General features: G+C 39.6%; 2 protein-coding genes across 5 annotated transcripts in view; one reads left to right on the top strand and one right to left on the bottom strand.

Annotated features, from left to right (window-relative positions):
* LOC123768087 (uncharacterized) overlaps nucleotides 1-8,163 on the bottom strand; it is a 58,987-nt gene extending 50,824 nt beyond the window's left edge. For 2 of the 4 annotated variants that reach the window (XM_045758383.2, XM_045758400.2), the window contains exon 1: nucleotides 7,810-8,161. The gene's annotated coding sequence lies outside the window, so the exon portion shown is untranslated. Of the gene's footprint in view, nucleotides 1-7,809 lie in introns of all 4 variants that reach the window. The other 2 variants (XM_045758408.2, XM_045758417.2) reach the window with 2 other exon arrangements.
* A 198-nt stretch (nucleotides 8,164-8,361) lies between these two features.
* Nucleotides 8,362-21,635, top strand: Ykt6 (YKT6 v-SNARE). The gene is made up of 5 exons (XM_045758441.2): nucleotides 8,362-8,562; nucleotides 11,409-11,607; nucleotides 13,584-13,684; nucleotides 15,134-15,304; nucleotides 17,794-21,635. The coding sequence occupies exons 2-5, from the start codon at nucleotides 11,418-11,420 to the stop codon at nucleotides 17,929-17,931; spliced, it is 600 nt and encodes a 199-aa protein (XP_045614397.1). The 5' UTR covers nucleotides 8,362-8,562; nucleotides 11,409-11,417; the 3' UTR covers nucleotides 17,932-21,635.
* The last annotated feature ends 5,569 nt before the right edge of the window (nucleotides 21,636-27,204 follow it).

Below are 27,204 nucleotides of genomic sequence, written 5' to 3'. Positions count from 1 at the left end.
TGGCAGTGGTGGTGAAGGTGGAGAGTGGCAGTGGTGGTGAAGGTGGAGAGTGGCAGTGGTGGTGAAGGTGGAGAGTGGCAGTGGTGGTGAAGGTGGAGAGTGGCAGTGGTGGTGAAGGTGGAGAGTGGCAGTGGTGGTGAAGGTGGAGAGTGGCAGTGGTGGTGAAGGTGGAGAGTGGCAGTGGTGGTGAAGGTGGAGAGTGGCAGTGGTGGTGAAGGTGGAGAGTGGCAGTGGTGGTGAAGGTGGAGAGTGGCAGTGGTGGTGAAGGTGGAGAGTGGCAGTGGTGGTGAAGGTGGAGAGTGGCAGTGGTGGTGAAGGTGGAGAGTGGCAGTGGTGGTGAAGGTGGAGAGTGGCAGTGGTGGTGAAGGTGGAGAGTGGCAGTGGTGGTGAAGGTGGAGAGTGGCAGTGGTGGTGAAGGTGGAGAGTGGCAGTGGTGGTGAAGGTGGAGAGTGGCAGTGGTGGTGAAGGTGGAGATTGGCAGTGGTGGTGAAGGTGAAGAGTAGCAGTGGTGAAGGTGGAGAGTGGCAGTGGTGGTGAAGGTGGAGAGTGGCAGTGGTGGTGAAGGTGGAAGGTAGTGGTGGTAAAGGTGGAGAGTAGCAGTGGTGGTGAACGGGGGAGGGGTGTAGGTAGTGGGGATGGTGAAAAGGGGTAGATAGCGAGGGTGCGGTGAGAAAGGGTAGGAAACGGGGGGAGGGGGTGGCAGTGAAATAGAGTAGGTGGTGATGGTGATATGAGTTTGGTAGGTGGGAAGTGGTGGTAGCGAATTATGTAATTATCAATGAAAACATTAAACTAAAGTGCTTGGACATTTAATGTTTACTTTTCGTTATGATAATGTGGTTCCAATTCGGGTGTTAGCATTTTAATTTTGTCAACACAACTAAAAAAAACGATTTCAACATTTTGTCAACACAACTAAAATTAAGGCAGATACATGCTGTACAGGCGTAATGAAACGTAAAACACGGGAAAATCCGTTTTAACTACGTTGACGCTTGCTCAGGTCTTCCAGGAGACACTAGTGGTTGCCGCAGCGATAATTGCGCAGTTGAGGGGTAAGGGTAAGCCTAGTGGGTGGGTAGGTGGTGAGGCTCCACCCTCGCTCGTACTCTGCCCCGATTATAGCGCACTTCCTCCAGTTTTAACCCATGCTTTTCTTCTTCTCACAATTGGTATTTACAGTAAACCAAAAAAACTAATATTTGGTAAAAACGATTTCACCCCCCACTTGTTGCGTTATAATAACGGTTATATAAAATGAACCATGGACGTAAAAAAATAATCCATGAACGCCAAGGGGCTATATGATAAAACAAGCTGTTTACATAGCATAAACAAAGCAAAAAAAATTTGGAACTTGTTCCGAGTAGCTAAATCTATAACAACAACAAAGCATAAAGAAAATATGTGAAAATGTATAGGAATAATGATACATCGGCGAACTAAGGTATGAAAAGCAGAGCAATGTGAACAACCTCTGCTGGGAAAATTGGACGGTGGATAATAATAATCTTTCAAACAAAGGATACCACGACAATGATGCTATTCAAGACATTTGTGCTCTTCAGATCTATACTGCTGAAATCACACCAAAGCCTCTGAAATGTGCTCTTATGTTAATGATAAATATAAATATTGCCAAACCAAAGGTTGACGATCTCAAGACGGAACTGTGAAGTTCCTGTAGGTGTCTATCATGGGGTAGTGATGGCTATGCACCTGCAGTTCGCAAACCACAACAGCCTGACCTGAGGTCCGTTCGTGAGAGCGCTCCAAATCGATCCCAAGGCCTCACAGAGGATACCAGGGCATCCCATTCATGAGTGCAAGGAAGGTGTGCCGTAACAAATATAAGGCTTATCATGTTATAACATTGTGAATATGGTAAAGCGGGTGATAAAAGAGGGTGAGTAAATAAACATGTGGTGTACCACTCTACGAGGGTGGCAACTGTGGCAGCACGAGGTACAAGGTCAACACTGTCACATCATCATCTGTCACACACCTGGGTCATTGCACCGACTTAAGCCAAGTTGAGAAATGAAGGGGAAGCAGGGGCAGGACTACCCCTGGGTGGCGCGAGCGACATGTAGCTACTTGCACAGTACTTATTAGTACATCACGTTGTGGACACGGCTCAGCTACTGGTCATAATGAGCGACACGTGCCAAGATGAGGCACCTGCTACAGGTTACTAGGAAGTAAGGGTACGCAGTCAGTGCCTCGGACAGGAAACAGAGCCCCAGACACCACCAAGAAGACTCATGTGCGTTCGTGAGTCCGTGCTATAAGTCGGAAATAACCTCTGCTGTGGCTGGCGTGGCTAAATCGCCCACCCTGCCCACCACACCACCACCATCCCTTGCTGGTTCTGGCTCTGGTCATCTACAAGCATGATACCAATTATATTTTCATTTGCAGCAAACCTCGCCATAATTGAACATACGAGAATAATCTTGAACAGCTAAAATATGGACACATCAACTTCAAAATATCCAAAGATGTACAGTATATATATAAACAACAACAGCAAGACAAGACACGCTGAGGGTGGTTATATTATTAGAGGGTGACAACAGCTCTGCCTACTAGGCTCACAACACGTTGTCTTGCAAGTACTGGTGATGGCAAGGGGGCGAGATTTCCGTTTAGTGATACCAGTATCCTCATCCGGTGTAAACAACCCCGCCTATATTAACGGGGAAATAATTTTATCGCAATTCAACTTCCACAAGTGCCCTGTCTAGCTTATTGTTACTGTTTGGGAGCCTATACATTTGTTGACCTAAAACACCCTTACTAAATATCAAGATATAATTCTGTAGTATCAAAATTATGCAATGCATATGAAGGTGACAAGCTCACGTGTCACGTAGCCCATCTGCCCTTGCAAGAGTACATGCAATATATATATTTCTCTGTGTAATGCCGTTTTCGTATACCAGCAGCTCAACTTGCAAAAAAAAAAAATGGGTAGGCCTGCAGGCAACCTGTGTATCTCGACTGATGCTCAAGTGCAAGTAGAATCTGCAGCACGTTCATCTTGTTTAACGTCACTTGGCACCAGAATGTTTCTATGAACTTCGGGTAAAGTTACGAGGAGCAATTTCAGTGAGTGGAACTCGAGTTGTGTGGTCCTCGGGTAAGAATAGTCTCAAGTATATAACGATCTGGAAATGATGACACGAAGCTGTGAAAATTGTCACGGAGGACATCAAACAATAATAATGGGATGTGAGTACAATCTTCCAATGGCAACGGAAAGTAATGTTAGTTTGAGGAAGTCCAACGTTTTCCGACAAGGTAAAATAAATACCAACAAAAACCAAGTATAATATGCAATCTGATCCTTTCACAGAACGGGCGGAACATGTACAAGTTTTGATGCACACAACTAAGCGAATTTCTAAACACAAAATTAAACTGAAAAACGTCCCACAGCTACTCCGTCTTAAGGCAATTAACGGTATGACTGGAAAAACGGGAGACCAAAGCTCAATATTACAGGAAACCAAGTATGATTTACCAACATAGAAGAAGAGCGATCTCCGTAACTCTAACACCCTAGGCGCTATATGCCAAAAATACCGAGTTTCTCCTCTTTAAAAACTTTAAACCTAGATCCACAAGTCCCAGCCACTCCCCATAATGACTCGAACGACAAATATGAATGAGTGCCTAGCCTAGAGTTTTCTTGAAAATAGATCACATTGGCTGAATTAACATTACTCTTAAATATTGTGCCTACTGAATAGTTTTCTTGCTTTTACACGTAGAGGAAAAATCTCCTTTGGGTTCCAGTACAATATGTGTGGCCTTGGCCTAGAGTGAATACCAGGAAACTAAACATTTGCTAGTAACACATCATACGGGATATTGGATACAGTATGGCAGTTACGAACTGTGGCTGTTGCACTAAACGATAGGAATGTCACCCTTATGACAGCCCCCCTCCCATCAATCGTCCGACCCTCCCACCAATCTACTAACTCAACCCAACTCTGGCTATCACCTGCATACCAGCTGCCAATCATTATCTTATCCAGGCATCCGTGACAACTTTGGTTTCATTTGTTACTGCTAAATTCAGCGAGCTTTCCTTATGCAAAACAAGTTGAAATGTTTATTTGTACAGTAGTCCATTTTTAAAATAGAAAAAGAACTACCATACAACTGTGAAGAGTTAGTACGCTACTTTCCTTTTCAAAGCCAAACTTGTGCCTTTGGCAACTGCCACATCCGGCCTCGATATTGTCCGCTAACCTGTATATACAAGTTCTTAATTTAACGTTCACTTAATAGTGTCTCTGAAAAACTTATTTTATAAATTTCCTTATTATATAAACAAAATATAGTGGTTAACGTGATCCGACCATGAAAATAGGTTACGACCTTCGAACATGCAAAAACTTGAGCATGACGTCATCGAGTTGAGAACAGAATTAAAAGTGCTCGTCACGTCCGGAATAAACTAGTTTAAGTTTGTATTATGCTAAAATATAAAGTACACCTTTTACTACACTAATTATCCCCACCCCTACTAGTCCACAAGAAAATCAAATATAACACATTCAAAAGTGTTTGCTGTTCACGTGACTTGCTGTAAGTCACGAGACCTGCTGCTTGCGTCACCGATGCCATTTTGTTTTTATTATCAAATTTACATCTATGTAATCCTATTTTATAATTATTTGTATAGTGTGGTTGTACTGAGCTTGACCTAGATTTTGAGAACATTCTATATGGTTTTGTCGTGTGGTAAAGGTTGGAGCAGTACGCGCGGGTGGTGTCTTCCGGGCCCGCCGCAAGGAAACACTGAGCTGCGCTCTCTTCCTAAAATTTGTTTTTATTAAAAGCTCAGGTACACAACATTACGCTGCACCGAGGAGCAGTCCTGCACTCATGGCTGGCAGGACTGAGGCAGATTGCGGTGGAATGCCTGTAAATTGTCAAACTTCCTAACTCCATCATGGCAAAAGTAACTCATACAATTTTTTGTTTTCCTGTAATCAGGAAAAGCATTTTAACAATATTAAAAGGAAAACAATTCTTTTTAGTTAATTTATCCTGCACACCATGGGGATTGTTAGGGAATAACAGATGGATGCAACATTAAAAGAAACAGAGCCTTGGAAAGCTATTGAGGGCTTTTAAAACCAAATCCTTTAATTCATTTTAATTTTGAGTAGGTAAGGTGTTAACTCAGGTATGGCCCCTGCTACCTTTTGAAAATGAGTTTTGAGGCTAGGGACGTGAGAAATAAGCTAGATGTGGTTATATTTCTTTTCAGACATGTTCACTTTGTAGTTTATCATTTTATAGGTTGATATTAAAGTTTTGCCAAGTGATATTAGCCACAGGGGATGGAAAATGCATCCTGGAGGCATCTCCGGTTGCAATGTGGTTGTCCCTTCCAGGAATCAAACCTGGGATCCCCAATTATGAGTCGGGAATGGAGTCAACTGTATATGGATGGAGATCTGGGATTTCTTCTACTCTCTAAACTCGGCCCAGAACCAAGCTTGACTTGTGAGAGCTTGGTTCAAACAGGCATTGCTTGGGGCAGCCCGCAGGCCCACATATCCACTACAACCCGACTGGTTCAGCACATCTTGCAGAAAACTGTCCAGTTTTTTCCTTGAAAAATTCCACTTTTGTTCCATCATTATTTCTTATACTTGATGGGAGGATATTGAACATATGTGGACCTCTGATGTTCATACATTGTACTCCAACAATCTAAATACTGTATCATGCTTATTAATAATGACATAATAATTATTATTATTTGGTATGAGTTGTTGAGATGTAAGTCTTGTTCTAACCATACACTCAGACCATGATAAAACAATGAGGAGTGTGTGAAAGACTTGATGTAAATCTTATATAAAATACACAAATACAGTACAATACACATGTGTGGGTTTTATCCTAAATAATTATAATATGGTAATTTGTTTTGTTGGGGACAGGAAGCCTGTACTCGCCTAGTTGTGCTTGCATGGGTTGAGCTCTGGCTCTTTGGTCTCAACTCTCAACTGTCAATCAACTGGTACACAGATTGTGCAAAAAGTTCTTTCTAACATCCCTGTGGCTCATTTGGGTACTCAGTGTCCACCTGTGTCCCCTTGTTCGCATACCACCCATGTTAAATAGTTTATCTTTATCTACCCTGTATGTATGTATGTATGTATGTATGTATGTATGTATGTATGTATGTATGTATGTATATATATATATATATATATATATATATATATATATATATATATATATATATATATATATATATATATATATATATATATATTGTGACATTGTCACATTCTTAATCACGTGTTTATTTTCGTGATATACACACATATATATATATATATATATATATATATACATACACACACACACACACACACACACACACACACACACACACACACACACACACACACACACACACACACACACACACACACCACACACACACACACACACACACACACACACACACACACACACACACATACACGATACCTTAATATCAATTTTGTGCTCAATAATGGTACAATCAAGTCCAATTTAATACAAAATTCCCCAGGTTTAGCAGGTTGTGTGTTTTCGATTCCCTGCAATTATTGCGAGTTTGTGTACCACGGACAAACCGGAAAAGCCTTACAATTTCTTTTGTCCCAACATGCTTATAGTATTAGAACTGCCCAAACATCTAGTGCATTGTATATACACACGTTTGTGTGATCACACTATTAATTGGGGAGGAGCAAAAAGCATTACCAATTTGCAGTAGTTTTGTTGGAAGGAATTAGATTGAGTCTGCCCTAATCAGTGTCCAAATCTTCTCAATGTTAGTATTGGTATATACAAACTTGACCCATTTTTAAGTTACAATATTGCACAGCAATTGGAAAACTCCCCTTCTCCCCCCAAAAAAGGTTAAATGGATGCTACATTATACGGACGGATACATTGCAACTTGTATGGGGACCGAATCTGTACATGCCAGGGCTTACATTAAGGCTGTTGTTCCATTGTTTGATCAGAGCTGACTCAATCGAATTTCGTTCTACGAAAGCCTTACTTGTAACAATACATATCTTTATCTTACTCTGATGATGGTTAATTGAGCCAAAAACGCGTTCAGCAGTCATTAATTCTTAAAAAAAAAAAAATTATGTATACTTAGATCATTGTTTTTGTGATTCTTGTTGCAGATACACACACACACACATCTTTATGTCTCTCTTGCTTTGACAGGGTCACGAACCTGTTTCTACAACAACTCTCAGCCACATTGGGAGTTGACATCCTACACATTGACACTTACACATCCTGACCCCGGACATACACACACATGTACGTACCAAAGGGTTCACATACACACACATGTACGTACCAAAGGGTTCGCGTACACACAATTAAGTGAACAAAGTGGCTATTTGTGTCCCCGAGCCGACGATAACTGGCCAAAAACACTATGCGTGTTAGTGACTTGGCAAAGACTGTAAGAGAACCAGTGTTTATATACTCTCACGTACTCAATATACCTTCTTGTATATAAACAAATGAATCAGTCAATGAATAAATAAGTAGATAACATCGTGTTGGGCTGAGATGTGAGTGTGTGTGCGTTGTAGAGGGTACACACACACACACATACACACACGGGGCGGCCACAGGCACTGCTGCCTCGCGTAAATAACCACAGTGCCACATGTTCACGGCATAATACTGCCCCGTGTTTACTGTCTATACAAAGGGCTGAGCACACTGCAAACTGGTAATCTCGGTACTCACCTATAACCCTGTTCCCCAATTAGATGCTCCTCATAGTATCTTGTGAAACTGTTCGTCTTGTTCAGAATAACGGGCACATGAAAAAGGTCGGCGTCTTATTTAATCCCACTTCCGTCCTAACACAACATAATGAACTAAACACACGAAGTACACATTAAATTGTCATGTTGCAGTATTTAGGAGTGTAAACTGGACTTAGGGAGCGGATAACAATGAGGAAAATAGTCCCCCTCCTCCTAGCTGCTAGTGACCAGCTGATGAGCCGCGCCACTCCCACGATCGATCCCCAGCGACGCCGACCAGCGAACTAGTCCCTGCGAGGCCGCCCCCGGCGCCGCCCTCCACCACCCTCGCACCCTTATCTCACCCTCCCCGAGACGCCCATCACGCCCATTTCTTGCATCATCTCTTCCAAATCATTTTTACAATAACATGGAAAAATTAATAATATTATATTATAGACGATAGAATAAGGCATATCCTAAATTCTAAGCTCATAATTTATAGAGGGATCGGAAGACTTGTTGCATTCCAGTACTGCTTGGGAGTATTTATTATGGGGTTGGCGGGAGGTCCAGAGTGGGTGTGGATTCCTCAGCGACGCTGCCGCCACTCTGCTTCTTCCCTTATTATGTAGCTTGGAGTTGTGTGCATCAGCTGTTACCTTCGATGACTAAGTCTCTCATGCGCCCGTCAAGAAGGCTTCCTCTTCTCATTCCAACTCAAACCACTATTTACTAAACAGAAATACAAGTAAGGAAGCGGTTCAAGTTTCAAATCACAGTGGAAATGTTTATTTTAGGTAATTGCACTAAGCCTCAGACCTGGCCAGGCAGGCCGTGCTCAGGGTACAGTGATGACAGTGACCAGCCACAGGCTTCCTCCTTAAACATCTGGAGAGTTATGTAGGTATTTATGGCGGTGTGGCAGCCAGGCCGTGTGGTTAAAATACTATAGGTATCTTAGACTTGGTATCCGCTAAGGGGGTATGATCAGAAAGTGCACTTGATCATTTGACAAAGATCATTTTCTGTTAAAATGTATATATGTTATTAGGTTAGGATGTATAAGCTTAGGTTAGGCTTGGTTGGGTTTGGTTAGGGTAGTTTGGATTGGGCAAGGTGAAGTTGCGTAACTTTAGGTGGGTTTTAAAATCCATTTGCAAATCCTCTTGTGTATGCAGGACATGTGCTGCGAGCAGCAATGTAGAACAGCCTGAGCATGGAACAGGCGGCGGGTACACTGACCCTCGAAATTGTCAACAGGTGTATCCAGGTATATATATATATGACAGTGTCAGACCACAGAGGAAAATTGAAACAGGAATTTCCTAAAGTACTTTTGTATATTAATACATCTTCAGAAAGAGTCAACCTTCTGAAGATGTATTAATATACAAAACTGAACCAAGATGGTATGGCTCTCCTGCACATAATAAAACAAAAATGCTACTATTGGTCTTGCAGTGTGTAAGTCACAGGTGGAAACAAATAAAAATCATCGAATAAATAATTAAACAAATTACTGAAATATTAATGAACATAAATGCCCCAGTGAACAAGTTAGTATGATCTTAAATGTAAAAATAAACTACAGTATAAGCAATGAATAAAAGCATAAAGATATACTGGTGTACCGAAGACAGCTACCATACCACCATGGCATCAGTCACACGACGTTGGCTGAAGGCGGACGACGGGTAAGAGACATGTAGGTGATCCTAGAGCACTAAGGGAGAGACTGGCTCTCCAGGGAGGCAGCGCCCTTTATATAGTCCGGCGGTGATGAGTCATCCAGTGTCAACGCAAGGTGGACCTCTGGTCAACTAGCAAACTGCTCGTTGTGGCTGGCAGTGCCTTTGTGTTGAGCTGCATCACTGTCAGTTGAAGGTGGCTAACTGCTTGTTTGTGGGGGGAAAACTACCGGCTAGCAGAGGCACCCAGCTTGCCTCTGAGTCATACCAGGCCGTGCCAGGCCCTGGGAGGTATGGAGAGGTGGCAGGACCGATGACTCATCTGGACTGGTGTAGATGTATACTTCCAGTGCAGAGGCATTGAAGGTGAAGGGAAAAGGCAGTTCCACTCCTATGCAGGGGATTCACATGACAAAATAAATATGTTTATATATATATATATAATATATATATATATATATTATATATATATATATATATATATATATATATATATATATATATATATATATATATATATATATATATAATATATCGTACCTAGTAGCCAGAATGCACTTCTCAGCCTACTATGCAAGGCCCGATTTGCCTAATAAGCCAAGTTTTCCTGAATTAATATATTTTCTCGAATTTTTTTCTTATGAAATAATAAAGCTACCCATTTCATTATGTATGAGGTCAATTTTTTTTTATTGGAGTTAAAAAAACGTAGATATATGACCGAACCTAACCAACCCTACCTAACCTAACCTAACCTATCTTTATAGGTTAGGTTAGGTAGCCAAAAAAGTTAGGTTAGGTAGTCGAAAAACAATTAATTCGTGAAAACTTGGCTTATTAGGCAAATCGAGCCTTGCATAATAGGCTAAGAAGTGCGTTCTGGCTACTAGGCACGACATATATATATATATATATATATATATATATATATATATATATATATATATATATATATATATATATATATATAATTTTTTTTTTTTTTTTTTTTTATATATAGGGTATATATATATATATATATATATATATATATATGTCGAACCTAGTAGCCAGAACGCACTTCTCAGCCTACTATGCAAGGCCCGATTTGCCTAGTAAGCCAAGTTTTCATGAATTAATTGTTTTTCAACTACCTAACCTACCTAACCTAACCTAACCTAACTTTTTCGGCTACCTAACCAAACCTAACCTATAAAGATAGGTTAGGTTAGGTTAGGTAGGGATGGTTAGGTTCGGTCATATATCTACGTTAATTTTAACTCCAATAAAAAAAATTGCCCTCATACATTATGAAATGGGTAGCTTTATCATTTCATAAGAAAAAAATTTGAAAAAATATATTAATTCAGGAAAACTTGGCTTATTAGGCAAATCGGGCCTTGCATAGTAGGCCAAAAAGTGAGTTCTGGCTACTAGGTACGACATATATATATATATATATATATATATATATATATATATATATATATATATATATATAATTTTTTTTTTTTTTTTTTTTTTTTTTATATATATAGGGTATATATATATATATATATATATATATATATATATATATATATATATATATATATATATATATATATATATATATATACCCTATATATAAAAAAAAAAATATATATATATATATATATATATATATATATATATATATATATATATATATATATATATATATATATATATATATATATATGAATAATGAAAACTCATATAGTCCTGGGGACCATTCAGGCTTGTTCGCGCATATATATATATATATATATATATATATATATATATATATATATATATATATATATATATATATATATATATATATATATATATATATATATATATATATATATAAAATATGCCTTGAATTTGTGTCATCACTAATGTTTATTTTTTTAACTTGCAGATTTCCAGGATGGTCAAGTTATTTGCAGTGTGTGTGTTATATAAGGGATCAGAGAAAGCACACTTACTTAAGGCGGCTTATGATGTTCAGCAGTTTGGTTATTTTCAGCGTGGATCAGTTCAGGAATTTATGGCTTTTACCAGCAGAATTATCACAGAACGAAGTAATCCATATTCAAGACAATCCGTTAAAGAGCAAGGTAATGTTAGCCTTTTCATTAACCCCTGCACTGCACACCTGTTTTGGGCAAAAACTTCATAGTGCAATTGTTAAGGACATATTTTTTTTATAAATGGTCAGGTAAAGGTAATGTGAAAATGTTTTCACCCAACTATTTTCATTTCAAAACACAGAGTGAGGAAAACATTAAAATATAGCCTAAGTAAAAAACTGCACAACTCTCAAAATGACATTTGTTTGGGTCAGTGCAGTGGTTAAGGCTAATAGTGAATTTTATTGTTATCATACTTGTTAGTGAGGCCTGTTTTTCTAGGAACTCATCTTAGTAGGGTTACTACCTTGAGGTGCTTCCGGGGCTTAGCGTCCCCGCAGCCCGGTCGTCGACCAGGCCTCCTGGTTGCTGGACTGACCAACCAGGCTGTTTTTTACTATGCAGTAAAAAATCAATACATTCCAATTATTTCCTGTAGAAGGACCCCTTGTGGCTCCATGAAGCTAAATTTCTGAGATTGATTCATACTAAAATCTCAAATCAGTCGTGAATTGTTCTGTTTGGCCTACTCAGGACCAAACCCAAACCTGGCCCCCCTCATGAGAACCACAGGGAGCTGGTGAATACCTGCCACCTCACCAGGAAAACCTCCAGAAAATTAGCAGACAAAATTTACAGACAACTTGAAGGGCTCACATAAAATGAAACCTTGAAAACTACCAAAGAACTCTGTGAACAAGTCCAAGGTATTCACTCAAACGAACTTGAAACTCATTAGTACCACCATCAGGTTGGCCGGCTTGAGCTCCCAGCCAGCTCCCCAAGTCAATTCTCTTCTGATTCCAGTGTCTCCACACCTGCTAGTTGTGCTTCCAGTCACTCCAGCTCACTGGTAAGCCCGAAAGCTGAATGCTAAATACCAGCTATCTTTAGACTTGCTTGTCCAGCTTTGTCTGGCCTTTGTCCAGAGGCCTGCAGTATTGTCATCATCCTGTGTTGGATCGGCTCCAGTTTACTTGGGGGGTTGGTCAAGCAGTTGTGCAGGAGTCTGAACTTTGCCAGAGTGGTTTTCTGCTTGAGAAAACAGGAAATACCCTATTTGGCTCAGGGTATTCCTCTGGTACAACCCTTAGTCGACTGTTGGCATGCTGGTTTCAGCAAACCAGCAGTGCTAAGTTTGTGTATACGTATATGAGACAGACAATATTAAACGAGTGAGCCATAGATCACTAAGAACTCTAAATGACCCGGCCACGATTCAAATCTATGTCGCCCAGGATCACTCTTCATTAAATGTTAATTTCTTTGCTATCTTGATAATATTTAAAGTAAATACCTGTAACACTGAACACAGTTTCCGATACATATAAGGCTCCAACTGCCCTGGTGAACTACACATGACTGGCATCCGAGCGACACTGCCCAAGCGAAAAGCCCGCCACAGTTCTAAGCTGTCACATCCAATACACATCTAAAACTCTTCTGATGGTTTTCTTGAAAGTTCACATTACTAATGCAGTTGGGTGTGTCTGAAGATTTTGGTCCTGTTCCAGTTTAGTGCTTGCTTCTCCTCTTTTAAGTTTCAAAAGCTATATAAGGGATTGATATTACTGTGCACTTCTATGGAGAATATTGATCACCGAGTACAGCAGTGCTTCCTCAAGATTCATGTCTTTTATTTTATTTTATTTTTACAAATGCACGTATAGTGTTAGATGCAACTGCACGAAACGAATAAGCGATGGACAATCCAGTCAATATTTGATTTAATGAGTCTATAAAAGATGAACTAAACGCTCCTGTATATGGAACCTTAATTCATTTAAATGCACATTGAACACTTACTGTATTAGTAAAAGTTTAATGCATTATAAGTTCCAGGTTTATGGAACATAAACTCTAATTAAATTATCCTTTTGAGAGCCATTTACATTATTGTATTATATTTTCTCAGTGCTTCTTATGAGAAACAAGTCTACTACCTCGTCTTTTATTAATTGCAGAATACATGTGCCATGTTTATGTGCGGTCTGACAACTTAGCTGGTGTGGTTATCTCGGATCATGAGTACCAGTATAGAGTTGCACACAATATGCTTAATAAGGTAAGAAAATTCAAAGCAGATGTATTTTTAATTCTCATCAAAATTTTGTAATATGAATTGTCCTACATTAACCCATAAGCTGTTCCTGTCTCCCTCAAGCAATAGACTGATGATGCTCCGGTCACCTGTGGGAGAGTTAATGTGCCTCGTAATATTCAAATTTTCTAAAGATTTTATATGGATGTCACTCGATATTAGCCCTTGCACTGCACAACTATTAAATGCTGACATCCCTGTGGTGAGAAAAAAAAATTGATCTGAAAAAAAAAAAATCATTTTTTTGTTGACATTGTTAATTAGCATCCAGGAAGGACAAAAATCCAAGTCAATAGTCTCTACCTCTTGGGGTTTAGCTGTAGTGGGCTGGTGAAAGGACATGTTTTTTGTGTAGGAATGAGGTGAGGTGCCACACGGGAATAACTTTGTCAATTTATTTCATTGTTCCGCACTTTAGTCATTTATTTTTTCATACTAACAGTTTGTATTTATGTGTCAAAGTTGGTGTTTATTATCTGTAACTTTGAAAATATATGTACAGTATGAATATATGAGTATAAATGTATTTATATGGACACCATGTATTTATTCATACTAATACAGTATATATAATCTTAACACACAGAAATCACAATAGTGTGATGCATCAAATGAACAAATCCACAAGGATCCTTGTGGATTTGTTCATATATAATTCTATTTATAAGCCTAAATCTTAAAGCTGCACGTATCACCCATTTTGCCTGAAATATATACTGTACATAGTAATCACTCATTTGCCATTGTTAAAAGTTCAGGGGGCTCCTAGTATGGCTGCCCCACATGTTCAAACACTGGATGGTGATGTTGACAGATATGGTCCTTATTTTTTTTGGGGGGGGGGGTCCCTGGTAGGCCAGAAAGCTCTGTGACTGATGTCACCTGGTAGATGATAGCTCCATCAGAGATGGTAGCTACAAGGAGCCATTGAGGCTTGCTCAGAAATTGGCGTTTCATTACATTCACGACAGGTTTTTTGCCATAAGTATGCAGGTGAGGACTGTATGCAAGCATTTTTCACATTACAGTACTGTACTGTATATGAAACATAAAATTCACTTGTCATCTGAATGTATTGTTTGACCTTGGAAAAAGTACACGAGTAAAGCGAGAAATAAGAATAGAAAAGGGAAAGAAAAATTGCTGCAAAACGTCTCGCCCTGTCGTATGACACAGAGTTACCAAGGTTGGCTACCTTACTTTCCAGCTATCACAGGTGAACCATGACAGAATTGATTTTATGATATTTGTGCTTCCTGGATGCTAATTAACAATTTTATTTGCATAGAGAGTTCGGTACAAAATATTGGTGTGCAGTCTAAGTGCTAAAAATTATCTTCATGTGTATTCTAGTATTCTAGGTTTAATACTAGCATTTCAAATAAATCTTCTTAATGTTTCATTTTCTTACAGGTGCTGGATGACTTTGCACTCAAAGTTCCTTCACATTTATGGCCACATGCTGAAGAAAGTGACATTCCATATACAGACCTACCAGCAACTCTGGCTCGTTGGCAGAACCCCCGTGAAGCGGACTCCCTCACCAAGGTTCAGGAAGAGGTGGAAGAGACCAAGATCATTTTGGTATGATTTTATGAATTATTTTAAAAAAAATTCTAATACAAACATTAGCATGAAGGTTAGGGAGGTAATGGCTTGGTCTTAACGCCCAGGGGAATGGCATTTTATGTAAAGTAATAATGTGCTTTTATCTCCCCCATTACTGTATAATTTTTTTTGTCCAAGTCAACTTCATTTCTTTAATTCTCTAATAACATTTCTGTGGAGAGTCCCTCCGGCTCCCCTGAGCTTATTGGGCTGATATGTATGTATTAGACCGTGGCATCAGTCAATTCAATTGGAGTTCTATGCCTACCAGCGATCATGAGCCAGAACCTGGGCCCCTCAGAGAGTCACGAGGAGCAATGGCCTATAGAAGCCCCCCATGTGGTTGGAGCATTCCATGTCTGCCATCGACTGGGTTAGGCACCCAGAAAGGTAGGCGTCCCAAAACTAACTCCTGGTTAAAAATTGCTTTCGAAGCCAAAATATCAAGCAGAGCTCCCCAATCCGAAAACAAGCAAGATGTCTCAACCCCGCTGCCGTGCCACTGTCTGCGCAGCTCCCCCCCCTCCGGGAGGGGAAAGCCTGCGGTCTATCCTCATGCCCGTGACTTTCGCAAGTATACTATATATATATAAGTATATTACTCTTTTGTAAATATCGAAGATATATGAAGGGACACAGTGTTTACAAATATAGACAATTTATCTTGTTTCTTTACTATTCATATTTGTCATTTTTGTTTTAGTGAGGTGTTTGATTCATATACTATAGACACAGTCAATGCTAGATTCATGGATGGGTTTTAGCCATTCAGTATTGTCAGGAGCCAGCCATTGGGAGTAGACAATACAGTATTTTTATTAGCCATCTGTACAGTAATTGTTTCACAGAGAGGTTAAGTATAAATGAGTGAGTATGGTTTGATATAAATAGGAGCTGCCTTCCATGGCAAATAAGCCCTTTGCAGTTTACAATTTACAACATAAAAATAAAGGAATGGACCAGATGTTCAGTACTGTCAACAGTCAGATGGATGAAGAGACAGGCTTCAGCCTAAATGCCTGATAAACTGAGAAATAAACTTGCATCATCCAAGACATGCTGCATGTACTCTTTAGAGAAAAAAAAAGGAGGTAGAAAAGGAGAAAAGATCATAAGCAAAAGAGGCACGAGTGGACTTGTAGAGCTTTAGGCAAGATATTCACTGAAGTAGTCAGCAACTAAATCTTGTAGGATTGTCATGAACACTTTTGACAAAGTGTTCATGAATTTCATCTAACATAAAGACAGACAATGTGCTTAAATCCTTGTGTTGAGCACATTCAGCCTGAATTTTGGAGAAGACCTCCTGGCTGTCAAGGAATATAACGTCACCAGCCATATGGGATTTTAGCTCTTAAAGTCAGCCGCAATTAATGGAATCCAGGCGTTTCCCTGCCAATTTAATGTTAAATCTTTGGCTGCGACACCATATTTTACTCATCTAAAAGTAGCCAAGAACTAATCAAACTTAAAAAATAAAATTACAGTACTGTTCATATGTTTCATTTACTGTTCATTTATAAAGTATAGGGTAAAGTCACTGATATCCAGATGGTCGCTGGTTTCTGGACATTGGCACCTGACGAAATCTTAATCCTACATCAAACTGCAAAGAACTCTAAATATTTTAAAATATACAAATTGGAACATGAAAGGCATCGAGAACAATTTTTGTAAATAAATATTCATTTCTGGGAGAGACCCCTTAGTAGCTCCCTGAGTTATTCTCTGGTACTGCCAAGCTTTAATCCAACGTACCAGACTTTAGATACCCATGCATCGTCAAAGTCATAATCTGGGCTTGCTCTGCATTACAAAGGGTGAAGGGATCAGAGATCAACCACACAAGTGGGGGAAAACCCATCAGAAAGCATGGGTGCAACAGAACAGTTAAGGAAATTAGGCATGCCAAGGCAAATGCTCTTTGTAATGGGTGATACACATAGCAGCCAAGGTTACGTCAGGTCTTAGTCAGCATGCTTCTTCACTCTTCTACCTGTGATAGCCTCTGCTGGACCCAACATTGGCTTCTTGTTATAAGCTAAATGGTGTTAACGTTTTAACACGGTCAAAAGTTTTTTTTAATTTATATAAATGTTTTTCAGATGTTGTACTATGCTCTTTTTGTATTTGATGATAATTATCAATTAACAAAAGATATTACATGCTACCAATATGGGCTTCCTTTTCTTGTGCTATTTGTCAATGATTTGTTCATTACAAGTCTCAGTATGTATTCTGGAATAGTGAAACTCATTGTTTTGTTTTGATGTTTTCAATAATTACTTTAAATCATTTGCTGAAGTAAGTAATTCCTAGTAAATTTAGATTTTTTCGCAAATATGTATGTATTATTATTATTATTATTGCAAGTGTTATCATAATCTGTTGTTTTTCACATTACCATTCCCAAGTCAGAATTAATAGTTAATCACTTGGTTCATTGCATATTCTTTTCTCCACAGCATAAAACAATAAATGCAGTACTGGAGAGAGGAGAAAAATTGGATGATTTAGTCAGCAAATCGGAGAATTTGAGTATGCAGTCTAAAACCTTCTACAAGACTGCCCGGAAAACTAACTCTTGTTGCAGTTTTGGATAACAGGTTACTTTGAGGGCACTCTGGAGTCGGCTTTAGTGTGTCACTTGCGGTGGAAGAGACAGAGAATGATTCATCCTGCATATATCTTTGGTACAGTATGTGAAAGTTAAAATCGTCTTGTAGTATGTGAGTGTTAAGCATTTGAGTAAACAAAATTTTAAAATTTTTGGTAAAATTACAATGGATAAAGAAGAAAATTAATGCCGCGTCAAAACTCACGATACCAGAAGGAATCCAGAATTATATGAACATGTTTGTGAATGATGCTAAGATACTGGGAAAAATAGGAGACAGACAATTGTAATGCCCTTCAAATTGATCTAGATAAAGTGAATTTTTTTCAGGCCTGAAGAACAATAAATATTAAACTATGGTAGCATGAGGAAAACATACTGTAATTGTGCTAAGGAAGTCTGAAAATACTTAAAAGATACATGCAGTAACTGTTACATAGGGAAGAAAAGGATAGACCACATCATTCTTTGCAACTCTTAATTATTTTCCTTTCAGTTATGGCCTTATGCAGGAGAATATTAATCTCTTATTTAGATGCCTGCTTCTTAAACTCTTGTGTGTACTAAACTTATGTGTACTTGAGAGAAATGATCCAGGCTGCACACCAAAAAAGATGATCGGTAAACAGATATAATAATGGAGTCTTATGGGGTCAAATAGTGGTGAGGTTTTTGTTTTTCCATCAATTGAATGCCAATTCCAGTGCAGTGAAATAATAAGTAATAACTTTTGGTTATAAATTAGATAATGACCAAACCACAACTTGGAAGATGGAGAAGCGACGACGTTTCAGTCCATCCTGGACCATTATCAAGTCATGTGGACTCCATCTGCTAAGTTGTGGGTTTTGTCATCATATCTTTAGCCACATTATTGTGACTCATCGTCTGATTATAAATTATACATTTAGCTCCATGTAGGAAAGATCTAAAAGCATCCTTTGATGAATGAAAATGTATACAAGATGGAAGAAGTGAAAATTAGAATCTGCTTTTCTAATATCTTGCCATCTATTTACATTTTTATATATTTTAAATTTGAGTAAAATTCTGAGAGGTGCTAAGAGTTTTGATTTGCTTTTTATAACCAAGATGACCCAGCCAGTTGTGCAAATTAGAAAGACAGACGTCTCGCCCCTACTATGTAGGTTGGTGGAAATATGTTTTGCATGTTTTGACTCGTGTGCATGTATGAAGGAAATGTTTTCCTTAGTCAGGGATGTTTACCTGCACTTAGTGTATGTATGTTTGAAAATGTATTGATGTATGTTGTAATATGTTGAGCTAGTAATGTTTTGAGGATTAGACAATGTTCTTGTCAAATATGCCACCAAAGATGGTCAATATATCCTGTGGAAGTGTAGTAGCAAAACCGTTTAGCATCAGTATTTGGTTATGCATTATTACTTCAGTCTGTGTTGGGGGCTACTGAGTGTGATATATATTTCAGTGTAACCCCTAGTTTCACACAAAGGATATGAAATATATGAAGATAACCTTGTGTGTTATTCTGTCTGAGGTCTCCTTTAATAATGACTATTGTTCATGCTTAAAACTAAAATTGACTACTGTACTGTAATTATTGTTTTCCTAAATGTCTAAAAAGTATTCATGCTTAACAAACAAATTTATAAAATTCAAGTGTTGTTATATCTGATTAGATGTTTGATGTGATTTGGAATGTATGCTTTATGTGAACTTTGTGAACAGTGTAACAATGCTATATATGTTAGTACTAGAGAGTGAAGTTACTTTTGTTGAAATTAGAAATACTATAATTATTTTGCTAAACACAATTTTCTGGAAGCTTTTCAGTAGCATGCTTTACCACCAAGCCTAAAAATTGTGGCAGGTATGTGAGACCTGCACCGATGTGCCAAGAGCTAGGACAAGAATCTGGTTCTACAGGTCAAGGGGGAACTTTGGTTCTTTAGTTTTAGGTAGGTCTCTGATCCCCCATCAAAGTCAGATGGATGACAGAAGACTGAAAGAAATGAAGATGAAAACAAGGCATGTGATAATTTGCCAAAGGTGAACAATTCAACCCCTAATTTTCCCAGCAACCCCAGTTAACTGGAGTCCTAGGTTGCCATATGCCTTACGCGCCAGATACTTGATTCTTGAGGTTATCTTGAGATGATTTCGGGGCTTTTTAGTGTCCCCGCGGCCCGGTCCTCGACCAGGCCTCCACCCCCAGGAAGCAGCCCGTGACAGCTAACACCCAGGTACCTATTTTACTGCTAGGTAACAGGGGCATAGGGTGAAAGAAACTCTGCCCATTGTTTCTCACCGGCGCCTGGGATCGAACCCAGGACCACAGGATCACAAGTCCAGCGTGCTGTCCGCTCGGCCGACCGGCTCCATACTGTGTAGATTAGTTGACTTCTGTTAGTACCTATGTGCCATTTGTTGTATTCATGTGGTGTTTGCCTTCCTTGAAACTTTCATTCTGTTCGGGGCATTTTGTTTTTCCTCTTCACAATTGTTTTATTCCACCTTCCTTGTGTGTTTCCAATATACAATTTTACTTCTACTTGGTCCAAGGTTCCAGTCTCTGGTTTGTCAACTAGTGTCTATCTTACCTCACAAAGATTAATATGAGTGGTTTCATTGATCTGTCAACTAGGGTGGTACCTCAGCCATTGGATTAGGGAAGATGGTGGTTATCCCCCCTTCTCCTTCTTAGTGTTATCTGTGCATGGCAGGGTCTCCTATACTTCTTGGGTGTCCTTGGCCTCTTTACATGTTTTCCAGTCATCTGCCCCCCTTTTTTTTTCTCCCTATTGATTTGCTGTTGCTTGCGCATTAGTTTTTTCTTGCCATGCCTTCGAGCAATATTACGTCAGTTTGTATCAATATTGACTAGTACTGTACAGATCAATATCCGTGCTATGGATGGAGTACTCTAGGTAGCTATCAAAAGAGTAAAAGGTGTTTCCCAGACAATCCATTAATCACTATCTCACACATTTGTTAATTTCAACCCAGTGGAAGTTGACCCCCCAGATGAAATGTGTATATTTCCTTATTGCAGACTTGACTTTCAAGCCGTGGTATTTGTTTTGTTTTACCTGACTTGATGGCCAATTTCCATAGTTTTGGGTAGATGTCAAGTCCTGGCTCTCGGTGGGTTAGTGTGGATGTTGGAGGCCTGACACAATTCTTATGCTTAGTGGCAACATTGCGTAAGTGTAAGAATTCTGAGTTATTGAGGGTCTACCAGAAAACAGTTAATTACATTTTTATGAGACTAAAAGCTCTTACTCTAAAACAAAAATAATTTCACATTGCTGAACATTAAAATATGTTTCTTGTCTTGTTTAATGTATGTTTCCCATTTGCTAAAGCATGAACAAATAATAATAAGTGCAAAGGTGAATTCAGTTATTTTTTGTTTTTGTTTTATTATTTGTTACTGGATATAAACTATAATGTTCTGCATCAGAAATGAACACAAATAGAAAAATTTGCATCACTTGAGGGTCATGCAAGAGTTGGTACACAATCAGCAGATTGTTCCATGCAACGAACTCCATCTTGTTCCAAGTTACAAAAAGATTATCATTTTGTTTCTTATTGAGTGAAACCTATTTGACCTTTCCTTCATAATTCAGATTTATATTTTTTATTTTAAGGTACTGTATATGAAATATTTTGAAAAAATGTAAAATAAAATTATTTTATAAAATATTCTTGGCATTTTCAATTTTTCATGCACTCTTCAGTATATATTGAAAAAATAAAAATACAAAATATTGATAAGCTGCCAATGTCTTCATATTTTTAGAAACATCACAGACTCCTTCATTACACACAAATAAGTATATTAGAACGATCTTTTTAACAGATTAATTTTGTAGGAAAAAATCTACTTTTGTGAATTTCCTTCGGCTTTATATGCTCAACATTCACTAAGAATAATACATAGTGTATTTTGATCGTGTCTATAAGTGTATTTGTGGTGAAGCAGATGCAGATGAATATGGCTTGTACAGCCTGAGTGGGGGTCGATGGTCTTACCCTCTTTTAAGAAGTGTCATCTATTCAAAATCCCAGTAACTCCTATGAATTATGAAATGTGGGTTTGATTGCCCCATAAAGTGTTAAACCTGATTTTACACCTGTTATCGACGTTCAATTGACTTCAGTAATGTTAATGATAATAGACTCAACGTCGATAACATTGAATGATGTTTGAATCTTTTTTTTGCCCACTGGGAGAGAGAACAGGACCGGGTAATAAAAGAAGGAGAACGGGATGGACGGAGAGAATGGGAGTGAGAGGCGAAGGGGCAGAGAAACAGGTGGGAAGGAGAAGCAGAGATAGTGATAGGCAAAGTGAATGGGAGGGAGGGAGAGGAAGAGTCAATGGGAGGGGTGAGTATTTATGTGCCAGTACCCATTTACATTGATGATGTACGTCGCTAGGGAGAGAGATCCAGCTGAAGGAGCAGTTGTTGGAACAAAGATACACATATCATCAAATGATTGATAATTTATTTGTTAAAGTCAAGAGGTTCAAGAGAGCGAGATTGAATGTGTATCAGTACGCACGATACTCGCAAAAACACTTAGATTTTCAGAGGACTCGCCCAATTATTCAACATACGAATATTGGAGTTCAGTTATTGTTCATACTTCATTTGCGTTTAAAACTTGAGACATGTCAAAGAGGAAATTAGAGGAAAAAAAAAAAAAAAAGATTGCTTAGCCTGACGGCTGAGTGGACAGTGCTCCGGATTCATAGTGCTAAGGTTCCAGATTTGATCCCCGGCGGAGGCGGAAACAAATGGCAGAGTTTCTTTCACCATGATGCTCCTGTTACCTAGGAGTTAAACAACTGCTACGGGCTGTTTCCTGGGGATGTGTAACAAAAAGGAGGCCTGGTCGAGGACCGGGCCGCGGGGACGCTAAGCCCCGAAATCATCTCGAGATACTCTCAAGATAGTCAGAGTAGATGGTATCCCGTCTTCACCCTAGAAGGGGCAGGCATTGATACTACTGAATTTCACTGTGAGCCAATGATCACTATGCAATGGTAAATAGATCAATTGGAAATCAAAGACCGGAAAAGACATATACGAGAGAGAGGATAATGACAGAAAAAAATATTTTTAAGATTGCACTTGCGTGATTGATTGTGTGGCCCACAAATGTTCAGAAGCTGATTAATTTCCATACAAAAAATAAAGGAAGCGAAACAAACTCGGTCCATCGTTGTTGTTGTTTTAGATTCAGCTACTGGGAACAAAAGTTCCAAGTAGTACGGGCTATGGTGAACCCAATGCTTTAAAGTAAGGAAAAACTCTAGTCTGGTGGAAATAGGAGAGCAAAATACAGGATACTAAATTTACTACAGCGGAGAAAGGAACGAATTTGAGAGAATCGAAGTGACGAATTTTCACTCAATTAGATAGCGTTCCGTTACAGTGTTCACATTTATATGTCATGACCTCCAGAATGAAGGAGGCAATGACATTAGTCAAGATCTCGGAGACTTCAAACGGGGTCAATCTTCCGCCAACTCCATTATAATTATTAACATTATTCTTGATGTGCTCCTGTAACAAGGGCATTGAAAGATGATATCTTAGCCAGAGAATACCTCTTACCTCATTTGTCATGGATGCAAAGTTAATAACTTTGACACATGATGCTTTCAATGGCTGGAGCTGATTTTCATGAATCATGTCTAGTGAAACCTTAAGACAAAACTTGTCATCTGTCTCTCTCAGGACTAGTTTAGAAACCACCCACGGTCGGATTTGCAAGTCCGTATAAATGATGGCCCACAAGCCATCGCTAGATTCAGTGGGTACCCACCAGTCTTCTTCGTTAGGAGAGGGCAATAAGATGGACACCAAATAATCGTCAGTTAAAGTTCCTCCGTTATCGTCTTTTCCTGGGGATGGACATAGCTGCCTTACGAAAATAGAAAGCTACACTTTTTTGAATTCTACATTGTCCAGGAAGTTGACGTTTATCCCAATACTATACAATCGTTCAAGCCATTCCACAGCAAGGACGCATCGCAATTTAACCATTAACACGAGTCCTACTGGTATATCGTAATAAGTTTCATGAAACATATTTAGATCTGCAGAAGAAGGGTCAGCTGTGAATGATACGACTGCGTTCTGAATCTAAAACTCACAAGTAATTTCATCGGGGTCGAACTCGAATCCAATATCTAGTGGGGAGTTGAAGAGTCCCTCTTGATACGTGAACATGGAGCTGGGGAGGAGGATTTTAATATGTGGGTATCTCAATATCATGTCACTTAGAATTTTCACGAGTGATTTAGGAATAATCGAAGGGAACTGTCTCTCCACAAACTGAGTAATTATTCCTTTATAAAAGGTGTAGTCCGGATGGGTGGGCAAGAGAACGAAGCGGATGGTGTGTGATGGATCCGGAGCGTCCTAGTACGGAATCAGGGAGAAGATCATTTTCTCGCCAGGCTTCACGGATTCTCCGCCAACGGTTGAGGGACTCAAATTCCGCTCAGTAACCTCAACGAGTCGCCACGTAATAGTAGGGGTGAGGGGGGACTCGCAAGGGTTGAGGAGGGCAGTGGAGACATCCTAGGGAAAAGGGGATCGGAAGGCCAACTAAGGGTAAGGGAAGGGAAACCAATTCGGAAGGAGGTGGGCGTGGAGGACCTCCTCCTGCTGCTTCACCAGTAAGAAGACCTCTTCCAGCTGCTTCATCTCTTCATGCAGTAGCTCAATCACCTTCATAAGCTGTTCCTCCTTCTGGTGCTGGTGATCCTCCTGGTGCTGGTGATCTTCCTTCTGGTGCTGGTGATCCTCCTTCTGGTGCTGGTGATCCTCCTTCTGGACGTGCTGGTAATCCTCCTGCTTCTGGACGTGCTGGTGATCCTCCTGCTTCTGGACGTGCTGGTGATCCTCCTGCTTCTGGACGTGCTGGTGATCCTCCTGCTTCTGGACGTGCTGGTGATCCTCTTTCTGGTGCTCCTTTATCAGGTTCTTCAGGAAGAGAACAAAGGTAAAGATGGAGGCGACGAAGGATAGGACTCCCAGCAGCACTAGTGTGATGCTCTTGCTGTAGAGATCCCAGCTGCTGACCTCCGGTAGGAACCTGCGGAGGTAGATGATTCTCCTTAGGGGGAGAGGAGAGGTGAGTGCCTCCCTCAGGCTCCAGGGAGTTCTTCCCCAGGTGGGGCTTCTCCACATGTTTCTCCACTGCCGAAGAGGATCGCTGGGAGGATTGAAACACACCCCCACGAAGGGCAGCATGCTGAGCCCCCAGCAGTAGTCTAGCATGTTAAGACCCCAGCAGGAACTTCTCTCCATCAGCGTTTCCACCATCTCGACCTCTACACTGTCGAGGACACACCTGGAGGCCAAGAAACTAACGGCCCCAGTAAAACACAACAACAACGCAACATTTATTTGAAGCACTTGTTATATCTCCATTTATATTTTTTATTTTACTTTTCTTTTTCAAAGGTAAATATAATAATATATAATAAGTTTCCTAAACATTATACTGATTCCGTAAAAAAGGGGAGATGGAGATGAGTCAGTGAGTATGTATTCACCTAGTTGTGGTTACGGGGTTTGAGCTTCGGCTTGTAACGCACGATTATGTAACGTTGTTGGGTAGATTAGATACACAGTTTAGTGGGTTTTGATATTTATTTAGTAGTCTTGGTTACAGCAGTGTCGTAGACGTTGAGACGGAGCTTGGAGCAGAGAAGAGAGCTGAGTGCGGCCGGAGCCGCGGAGCTCGATGCGGGCGAGTACGGCAGCTCGATAGAGGATGGTGAGTGTCTAAACTCGATTAGTGGGAGTTCGATGGGGAACGAGAGCGTGAGAGCTTGATGCGGTCGGAGTCTACTGTCTGCTCTGTGTCGTCTTAAACTGGTTGAAAGAGGTACAGCAGTTGAACGTGATTGGGAAGGTCATTCCACATTCTCGGTCCCTTGATTTGAAGATCATTTCTAGTTTGATTAAGTCGTAATCTTGGAATAACAAATAGGTATTTGTTACTGGTGTGGTGCCCAAGGGTTTTGCCTACCCCCCCCCTCCCTGCAGTTTTCAAAATGTCGGAAATATCGCAAATCTGACTCATGAGCGTTATTTTTGAACCGAATTCTGGCTCACTGCACATATTTGGATTTTGAATATATGCCCATCACATTTTGAAAATGTGACCCCATCGCCGTTTTCACTAATTTGCATATTTTCAAACTCCAAATATATGCAGTGAATCAGAATTCGGCTCACAAATAACGCTCAGGAGTCAGCTTTGCGATATTTCCGAAATTTTGAAAACTGTAGAGGTTGGAGGGTTGGACAAAATGTGACCCATCGCCGTTTTCACTAATTGGCATATTTTCGGTATAAAAGTCGTAATTTCAAACAACAAATATATGTTATAAGCCAGAATTCTGCTCAAAAGTATCGCTTATGAGTCAGATTTGCGATATTTCCGAAATTTTGAAAACTGTAGGGGGAAGGTTGGACAAAATGTAACTCATCGCCGTTTTCAATAATTGGCATATTTTCGGGAATAAAAATTCGCAAATACAAACTCCAAATATGTGCTGTGAGTCTGAAATTGGCTCAAAAATAATGCTCATGAGTCAGATTTGCGATATTTCCGATATTCGGAAAAATGTTGGGGGGTTTGGGTAAATTGGAACCCAGCGCCGTTTTCAGTAATTGGGATATTTTCGGCATAAAAAGGCGTAATTTGAAAATGAAAATAGGTGCAGAGAGTCAGAATTCGGCTCAAAAATCACGCTCAGGAGTCAAATTTCCCACGTTTCAGATATTTTGAAAACTGCAGGGGGGTTTGGGCAAAATATGACCTATCGCCGTTTTCAGTAATTGGCATATTTTCGGCATAAAAAGTCGTAATTTGAAAATGAAAATAGGTGCAGAGAGTCAGAATTCGGCTCAAAAATCGCGCTCAGGAGTAAAATTTCCAACGTTTCATATATTTTGAAAACTGCAGGGGGGTTTGGGCAAAATATGACCTATCGCCGTTTTCAGTAATTGGCATATTTTCGGCATAAAAAGTCGTAATTTGAAAATGAAAATAAGTGCAGAGGGTCAGAATTCGGCTCAAAAATCACGCGCAGGAGTCAAATTTCCCACATCTCATATACTTGGAAAACTGTAGGGGGGTTAGTTAGTTTAGTTCATTTATTATGCACCCCATACCCATCTTGTGGGCGGTAGTGGAAAGGGTTACAGAGGCACATAATGGGCTCAGGGACTGAACCCCA

The sequence above is a fragment of the Procambarus clarkii genome, chromosome 86 (genome assembly GCF_040958095.1).
Source record: "Procambarus clarkii isolate CNS0578487 chromosome 86, FALCON_Pclarkii_2.0, whole genome shotgun sequence".
NCBI classification, from domain to species: domain Eukaryota; kingdom Metazoa; phylum Arthropoda; class Malacostraca; order Decapoda; family Cambaridae; genus Procambarus; species Procambarus clarkii.
This window is presented reverse-complemented; position numbering and strand designations above follow the sequence as displayed.